At 36.8% G+C, this 9,144-nt stretch overlaps 1 protein-coding gene across 2 annotated transcripts; it reads left to right on the top strand.

Moving 5' to 3' along the window:
• The first annotated feature begins 965 nt into the window (after positions 1-965).
• Positions 966-9,055, top strand: ccdc93 (coiled-coil domain containing 93). 2 transcript variants are annotated; one of them, XM_042731689.1, is made up of 24 exons: positions 966-1,120; positions 1,653-1,766; positions 1,840-1,934; positions 2,031-2,142; positions 2,743-2,841; positions 2,953-3,009; positions 3,185-3,285; positions 4,049-4,078; positions 4,352-4,388; positions 4,979-5,077; positions 5,205-5,255; positions 5,698-5,784; positions 5,961-6,074; positions 6,171-6,233; positions 6,311-6,384; positions 6,593-6,674; positions 6,768-6,842; positions 7,219-7,290; positions 7,376-7,484; positions 7,845-7,927; positions 8,041-8,078; positions 8,222-8,306; positions 8,429-8,542; positions 8,675-9,055. In XM_042731689.1, exons 1-24 carry the CDS (start codon positions 1,037-1,039, stop codon positions 8,729-8,731), a joined length of 1,932 nt encoding a protein of 643 aa, XP_042587623.1. In that variant the 5' UTR covers positions 966-1,036; the 3' UTR covers positions 8,732-9,055. The 2 variants fall into 2 exon arrangements, with proteins under 2 accessions (XP_042587623.1, XP_042587624.1); XM_042731690.1 differs by lacking the exon at positions 4,049-4,078.
• The last annotated feature ends 89 nt before the right edge of the window (positions 9,056-9,144 follow it).

Here is a 9,144-nt window from a genome sequence, read left to right as displayed (position 1 = left end):
GTTAAATTCTATTAGCTGTATTTCACAATACAGATAATTGATTTGGCTATCATGTACATTTCACACATTTAATCGTTTTGGTTTTTGCATTGCTTTTTTGCACAAATTAAACAAAAGTAGAACATTTAGGTGAAATGTAGGCTTTAAATTAATAAATCAGCTTCTTGATTTGACTTTTGTTTGAAGGTGCTTCATTCATCATATTGGTTTTAGTTCATATGACTATATTTCTTATATTTCCACTTGAATTTCAAGAATTATTCAAATGCATGCAAGCAATAGTGCACATATGTGCAGGAAATACATAAAGCAAAACCTAAATGGAGATTTTGTGATTAGTTGATATGATAAATTGTAGGCGCTTCACTAAATGTAATCTGTCATTTGGTCATTAGGAAATATTCCACATGGATACTATTAATCACTGTTCAGGTGCTTTATAAATAGCTTAAATTATTTGCAGAATGGATTCAACAGCATGCACAGAGAGCGTCCTCATGGGCTTTGGTCCTTTGAGGCCTGAATGAACTCTTCAGGCCATGAAAGTCAGCTAAGGTCACTCTTGTCCTCTGTAACAAGAATACAATTCATTGTGGTCCACAGAAACAAGTCCACTCACCAGAAATCTAAACTCTGCCTACATGTATAGCCTATATATCCTGCACTCAAGAAGTAACAATATTTAATGTATAGAAAACATACTGAAAGATGATGACTTAAAAACAAATTAATTTAATCACAAGTCTACAGAACAGCCACTTTGTCTGGCTTCTGTCATCTACGCAGTATCACATCTCTGAGCTCCAGCGCAAAAAAAACAACATCAGAACTGATAAAAGACCAAAACACTCATGTCTTCACTTATTTTATTTACTTTATTAAACACACATTTCAATCGGTAATGTCTCAATAACGTTTGACAACTGAGCAAGTGAGAAATGTTGTTCATATTGCACTCATACTGTTTAGTAGCGACCTGTGACTGCGACACTGTTTGCGTCACGTTATTCATCTCACGTGATACATCGTGATCATCATGGCGGCCACCTCTGTGTTCCAGAGAGTGAGAACAGGCTCGAAAATCGGAGCCCAATATGATCAGGAGGGCAATCTCATCAAGGTAATACTGAAAACAAAACACTTAAACCTTCATATGCGCATATTTGCGCTTGCAGTCAGCTTTTATTACTTTTAAGGTTATGCATTCAACCAATCACTTTAACGTGTCAGTAAAAAAGAAGCGTATACATGTTTTGTTCTTCTTGTAAAGAGACGTAAAGTATACTTTATATATATATAAATGACGATAAACGCGTTTGCTAAATCATTACATTTAGCCTAATATGTAAACAATTCTGTCTTACTGGGTGAAGGCGTCCTGATGTTTAATATAACTTAAGTTTATTGACAAGAGAATGCTACACAGTGTAATATCAGTAATAATTAATGTGCATTAAAAAATTAAATAAATAACAGGTGTAATATAATATATGAGGTATCTGCAAATGCCATTTAAAAAGCTCATTTTACAATTTGTAGTTGCATTTACAGAATTGTTTGGATATACTGCCCGAGTTCATTTTTATTTAAAGAGTGTGTTTTAATTGGATGAGTGTGTGTATACTGAGTTGTGTATGTGCTGTGATTGACAGGTGGAGACACGCGAGGATGAGGAGCAGAGCGTCAAGCTTGCTGAGATTTTGGAGTTGTTGCTCGCTGCTGGTTATTTCAGAGCACGCATTAAGGGACTGTCACCCTTTGACAAGGTATGGCAGACTTTACCCACCTGTACCAATCAAATGTTAGTTTAATTATGAACAGTCTCTGCTTGTACTTTAGGTGGTTGGAGGATTGACCTGGTGTATAACTACATGCAACTTTGACATAGACGTTGATCTGCTTTTCCAAGAAAATTCCACCATTGGTCAAAAAATGTGAGTGTGTAGAATAAACATAGGAAGATTGAAAACTGACAGAAACTGAAGCGAGTTCTGGTTAATGCGATTATCTGTATCCTTTCCATCTCAAAGTGCTCTGACAGAGAAGATTGTGTCAGTTCTGCCCAAAATGAAGTGTCCTCATCGATTAGAGCCTCATCAGATCCAAGGGTTGGATTTCATCCACATCTTCCCTGTTGTACAGGTATGTACACCGTCATATCTTTCGCATCTTAAAGAGCTAAAGACAGTAGTGATCAGTATGATTTTATGTTTCTTTTTAAGTTTCTTTTTGCTCTTCAAGCTGTATTTATTTTGGGGGAAAAAATACAGTGAAAATAGTAATATTGTGAAATGTTATTACATTTTTTAACATAACTGTTTTCTATTTTATTTTATTTTTTAATGTAATTTATTCTTGGGATGGTAAAGCTAAATTTCCAGCAGTCTGCAGTGTCACAGGATCCTTTGGAAATCATTTTAATATTCTGATTTTGTGCTCGAAAACATTATTGTTATTAATGAAAACAACTTTATTATTGTCAGTGCTGCTTAATATTTTTGTGTAAACCATACTACATATTTTACAGGATTTTTGATGAATAGAAAATTTGAATTTATTTGTTATATGTATATTTACTTTTTGTAACATTATAAATGTCTTTCCTATCAGTTTTGATTAATGTATCAATTTCTTAAAAAAGAAAACACTTACACACCCCCAAAATTCCAGTGTAATTAGTTTTTTTAATAGTTACAAAAAAGTGCAAGAATACTCACAATGCATCTTTTGTGGCATCTATAGTGGCTGGTAAAGAAGGCGATTGAAACCCGGGAGGAGATGGGAGATTATGTCAGATCATATTCCATTTCTCAGTTCCAGAAAACGCATGCATTTCCTGAGGTGAGACAACAGGCCAGCACTGAAATACAAATACAGGGTATTAACACTGTGAAGAGTCAAATATTTTACAATCTGTAATCTCTGAAGTCTCAGTAAATGTGTTTGTTTTAGGATGAGGAGTTTGAACTAAGGAAGGAGAGAGCCATCTGTACTGTGATGAATGTGTGTGTAAGTATCCAATAAGCTTTTATACATCATCTACACATCATGAGCTTTGAATTATGATGCTTGGCTGACTTTTAGTATTCCTCTTCCTTGTATTTAATAATAGAAGATTGTGAGATGTTGAATATGTTATAAATTGTGTCACAATTTCATTTAATTTGTGCTATAATTTGTGTAGGAGGTTTATGCTCCTCAGAGGCGTTATAAACGGCAGGTGGATGCTGGGGAGCTGCTGGACGAAGAGTCTCGGGTTCATTCTACCTTGCTAGAGTTCGGGAGGTACTCTATCTCTTCCTTTACAGGACCCGGGAATTTTGTATTCTCATCATGTCCAGCTGGAAGTGAACCAAATATTCTTACTGAGAGTAGTTACCTGAGGAGTACTTTACACACTACCTTTCAAATGTTAGGATTTTTAAATGTTTCTAAAAGAAGTCTCTTATGCTCACTAAAGATGCAATTATTTGATCAAAAATACAGTACAAACCGTTCAAAATAACAGTTTTCTGTTTTAATTTATGAATCGGATAGTTCCGTTCCTTGATTCTGATTGGTTGAGCCGTGTTCAAAGCTGATTTATTACTGTGCTGAAATTGTTTGTCACATGTATAAAAGTCTTTACTCTCACTGTTGATCAATTTAATGCATCCTTGATAAATATAATGATTAATTTCTTAGTGACCCCAAACTTTTGAATGGTAGTGTATGACAACATGTTGCAGATACACATTCAGAGTTTCAAGAAATGGCACTTTGATTAAAAACATTAAAATATGGTTCTGAAATTGTAGTGTTTTTGTTTAGAATATATAGTATATTTCGTACCAGCTGGGGGGACCAGTTTTTATCCAGATTCTCTTTCATTCACCCTCTCTTTTGATTCCTTCATCTCCACTGCTCTATTTCCTGACACATTGTATCAGCATTTCAGGGTCAAACTAAATCTCCATTAAAGGCATCTATTAATTCTGTACTCCTATCATCTTGTTCTTCATTCGCTTCTCTTTTTCTTTCTGTCTGTCTCTTTTATTTCACTCATTAGTCCGTGCCTTCTCATATCACAATACATGCAGTGAGTATGACTGAAGCTCAGTTTCTGGAAATGGGAGTGACACGGATTGGCTTTGCATCAACTGCATTAACGTCTTTACTTTTGCATCTGCCCTAGTACTGTTTTTCACATAATGCATCTAAATGTGTTGTTCATGTGTAATTTCCTGTCATGTGGTGTGTTGTGCCTGTAAGTGTGATGTGTTTTGAAACCGACTCTTGAAATGAGCCGCATGTTGTCTGTAATGTGAACATGAAGCATTTCAAACTCCTTCTTTTCTGTTTTTTTTTCTAGGCGCTATGGATTCAGCAAACAGTCTAAAGCAGGCACTGTGAGTATCAGATGACCAAAAATCACATAAAAAGTCCAGTCAGAGAAGTTTACATTTAAGCAACGGATAGTATAATGGATAAATTGGATAAAATGGATAAATCTTAAAAAGTAATGGAAATTTATATAGTGGATATTTTTGCTAGTTCAAGCTTTGCAGTTTGCTAGAATTGGCTAGAAGTTGTTCTTTGTGAGTGCAATCTTTATAAATAAATGTTTAAAAATGTGTATCTAGTAGTCTTAATAAAGTGGAAAAGTAATAGGAACATGTTGGTAATATATTGATCCGAGAGGTGTTGCAGCTTCTGGTAAATTTTGTCATTAAATTAAATCATTATTCTGCTGTGTACTTTTAAAAGTAGTCTTGCAAGCAATAAGTTTGATTCAAAATGTTGCAGCTTTCAGTTCTACAGGCAACTCTGTACAAATCAGCAAAAAAATGTGTTGACTTTTAGTATGCACTGACCCTAGAACCACCCCTGTGGTGTCCATCTGGGTGTAATAGATCACAGATGGACAGTAGGGCTTGGCACTGACCTTTGTTGCTTTTGATTGGTTGTTAGTTTGATCATGTGATGATGTTTCTTACAGGGAGTGGAGCAGAAGCAGGTGTTGGCTCAGGGCACGCAGGGTGTGCCTCCTGGAATGGCCCAGGTGTCTGAAGAAGAGGACCTGCAGGCAGCAGAGGAGGTCAGTTAGGATCATATGAAACTACACTTGGCTTATAATAACTCTCACTTGTTCTTAATCACCCACTCTTTATCTGACTAAAGTTAATTTTCCATTAACCAATCAGTTCTGGATGCCTTTTTTACAGCTCCGAATCAAAGCCTTGATGACTGGAATGGCTGCCATGGCAACAGAGGAGGTACATTTCTAAATGCTTAAAACTCAAAAGAGTTTAAAGGGATAGTTCACCTAAAAGTTCAAATTCTTACCCCCATGTCATTTTCAGCTTGTTGTGACTTTTTCTTTTTTGTCTTAAGTATTAAGAGTTATTCAGTGTTGTTTGGATCCCACCATTGTCCAAAAATCTATTTTGTGTTTCGCAAATTGGTAAAGAAATTGATAGAATGACATGAGGACGAGTAAACAGTATTTTTGGGTAGACTGTCCCTTTAAAGGAATAATTTCCACAAAAATTAAAATTAAAAAGTATATGGTCAGAACCATTTTTAACTTTGTGAAAACTTAGTTTAAAGGTGAATTATTTTCTTGTATGTCCACTCTTTCTTATCAAGGCAGCCTTTAAGAAAAAAATATAAACTGTTAGCAGTCTCTTTATTTTACGCTATTTCTGTGTGTTTTAGGGGAAGTTGTCCGCCAGCACAGTGGGGCAGATTGTTGGACTGCAGTCTGAGGAGATCAAGCAAATTGCCACTGAATATGCCGAGAAGGTGAACAGTGATAAAACTCCACTGAGCCTCCAGGAAACAGTTCCTTTGTTTTTACATCAAGAACAATGACTTGAGACTGGAATGCAATTTTGGAATTTGCAATAAAATAAAAAAATTCTCATTTTATAAGTTATATAGTGTGTTCTAACCTTCTACGTTTATGTGTGATTGGACAGGCGGAGCGCTCTGTGGAGGATCGGCCGGAAAGATTTGGACCTGCGCAGCAACACAGGCGTCAACTTGCATCACTCAACAAACAAATCACTCAAAAAACAAAAGAGCTTGAAGAGGTAATACCAAATTCATACACATACCTCACATTACAGATATCACACTCATTGTTTCTTCTCTTTGTTCATATATTCATTGTTTCTTGATTTATTCAGCTGCAATCCAAACAGCAGGAGGCTAGAGCGACGTGTGAGGATGCTAAAGTCAAACTAGCCGAGGTGAGACATTTAGGCACAGACATAATATACTGACAGATATCTGGTTGACTTGGAGCATTAATGTTTGTGTTTTTTAGGCCACAGCGCAGACTGAAAAGCTGGAGAGAGAGCTGAACTCACTGGAGGACGTGGAGTCTCAGGCAGATTCTGGGTAAGGAATTCTGGGGAAGGTCATGTTTACACACTGACTCCGAAACTTTCATCCGTCATAAAAAATTCGGATCAGGTTCGATTTTCTGCATTTTCACATCCGTAGCAAGTATTTTGATAGGAAAGGATGACGAATAGTAAAGCCAAACGGCATGATAATTCTTCGGAAGGATCAGTATCCATGTGTTGTGTTTTTTTTTATCTTTCAGGTTACTGGAGAAGCTTCGTGCTTTGGTGGCCATGAATGAAAACCTCAAACATCAAGAGCAAACGTTCCGCTCACACTGTCGCGTATGTTATCATGACAACCCTGTTGTTGCAATACTTTAGCTTGTCAGTAACGTTGAAGATATGAATGTATTATTAACAGTTGTTTGTGTATAGGAGGAAATGACCCGTCTGCAGCAGAATATCGAAGAGCTGAAGCTGGAGTATGGAGAAGAAGGAGATGAGAAGAAGGTGCCTACATAGTCATCCTAACTGAAATGGAACCTCTTAAGTGACTGATGAGGAACGCTCTTCATAGGCAGCGACACTTTTTGGTGCTAATGGCATAATAGTACATATCATTGACAAATATTGGGCAAAATTTGGTCATTTTTCAAGCTTTTTCCCTCACTCTGTCACTTTGTCCATTTTCTTGGATATGATTTTTCTCTTATTTCTTTCAGTTGCCATATTTCTTGTGCCCAATGCTGCCTTAGCAATTTGACCAAAAGAAGCTTTTGAAGCAGTCCTCTTAATAGGAATGTGCCAAAATTTTGGAACAGAGTCAATCTGTGTCATTCTAGTTACTTCTCAGACTTACCCTCTGCATGTGTGTGTGTGTGTGTAGGAGATGAATATGTTGATTGATCAGCAGTACACTGCAGACAGAGAAAAGCTGCAGAAGATCCGTCTGCTTATGGTAGGTCAAGTTGAACTGATGGTTTTACTCAGCAAATTACTTAAGCGGTTCTTTATACTCCGTTTTACTCACCTCCCCCTTACAGGCTCGGAGGAACCGCGAGATTGCCATCCTGCAGAGAAAGATTGATGAGGTTCCCAGCAGAGCCGAGCTGACCCAGTATCAGAAACGCTTTATTGAGCTGTATAGCCAAGGTGTGCATGTGTTTAAAGTCAGGAATCTATTTATTTTTTACATTTTTTTGACCCTTCCAGTTAAACAAGACCTCTCCAGTCTTTCAGTCTGCTTAATCTCCGCCCCTTTTGTACAGTTGACCTCAAACTCACAGTCAGATCTGCCTCCATCCAGTCAACCACCTATTATATCAACTATATTGAACAAAGATCCTGCATTACATTATTTTCTTTCTCAATAATCTGATTACTCAGATGTAGGTTGCAATACAAATGAAAAAAACTCTCTCTGCTTCTATTACTCAATAGCTTTAAGATGTTGGTTAGAAAATAGAAGCTGTGGCTTTCTGTGGCTTTTTTAATTGTTCATTCGTTTTTCAGTTTCTGCAACACACAAAGAGACAAAACAGTTCTTCACACTCTATAACACCCTGGATGACAAGAAGGTTTACCTGGAGAAAGAGGTTTCAGCTTTGTTATCTGCTATTGGGAATTAATTTTATTGCAGCTCTAGTCAAGAGTGTTGTGTTTAAGAGGATGTGCAGTAAAATTGAAACACTGTTTTTTTCTTACACAGGTCAATCTGCTCAACTCCATACATGATCATTTCCAACAGTGAGTTTCAAATAAAACTCCAGCATCCTTGTAGAAATTTCCTAATATTAAAGCAAGAGCCTCAGACAGTCTCAGATGAATAGCTTTTGTAATATCTATCCTGAAGGCAGGGTTGAATGTAAAGTGTGTTTGTGTGTTTCTAGAGCCATGGCTTCGTCAGGGAGTAAAGAACAGTTTCTCAGACAAATGGAGCAAATTGTTGAAGGAATCAAACAGAGTCGCATAAAGGTACTAAACCACACTACTATATCTTATAATAGATTCCACTCTTGCTATTTGTGGAATTACCCCATCAGACAGGAACATGAATTGCATTAGTGTTTTTCTAATGTGTATTTGTGCACTTAAAGATGGAAAAGAAAAGACAAGAGAATAAGATGCGCAGAGATCAGCTGAATGATGAGTACTTGGAGCTGCTGGATAAACAGAGGCTCTATTTTAAAACCGTCAAGGACTTTAAAGAGGTATATACTCACACAAGTGTAGTTTTAAATTCATTTCTTCCCTCCTCCTTTACATTGGGTGTATAGATATTAATCTATTGATAATTGATATTCTGGATTAAGGAAACAAATGAACTGTGTTGTCTGTTGCAGGAGTGCCGCAAGAATGAGATGCTGTTATCTAAACTAAGGGCAAAGGGAGCATCGTAACAGCTGGATTTGCACCCCCCCTCCATTAATACACAACTCCCAAGTAGCACTTCAAAATACTCATCACATTCCCTGATCACATCTGCTTTCAGACTGAACCTCGACTGTTCAGTATGTTTGTTAGCCTACTCTCTTTAAGGTTCAGAGATGAAGCATGTAACTTGTGTACTGTTAATCTGGCAATGTTTTGTGCCTTGATGTCACCTTATTTAAACCCATAATGTATATAACGCAAATTCCCTTACTAATCGCCTTTGTTTTTGTATCATGATCATAAGAATCTGCTTCCATAAGACCAAAACACATTAAAGGAGAAATTAACTACCTGTTGATTTGACAGATTTATTTACTAAAGTGGTTTCAGACTAGCGAGGAGTCGCATATGATACACTAATGGTAAAAATGACCTGGCA

Source organism: Cyprinus carpio, chromosome B9 (assembly GCF_018340385.1).
Source record: "Cyprinus carpio isolate SPL01 chromosome B9, ASM1834038v1, whole genome shotgun sequence".
NCBI classification, from domain to species: domain Eukaryota; kingdom Metazoa; phylum Chordata; class Actinopteri; order Cypriniformes; family Cyprinidae; genus Cyprinus; species Cyprinus carpio.
Note: the sequence above shows the minus strand (reverse complement) of the source record. Positions and strands in the feature narration are given on the sequence as shown.

Bases quoted from the DNA above. Each gene is read 5' to 3' on its own strand.
- ccdc93 (XM_042731689.1), top strand. From the start codon at position 1,037: ATGGCGGCCACCTCTGTGTTCCAGAGAGTGAGAACAGGCTCGAAAATC. The intron at 3,010-3,184 runs GTAAGTATCCAA...TAATTTGTGTAG, and splicing joins GTACTGTGATGAATGTGTGT to GAGGTTTATGCTCCTCAGAG. The intron at 4,079-4,351 runs GTGAGTATGACT...TTTTTTTTCTAG, and splicing joins CTCATATCACAATACATGCA to GCGCTATGGATTCAGCAAAC.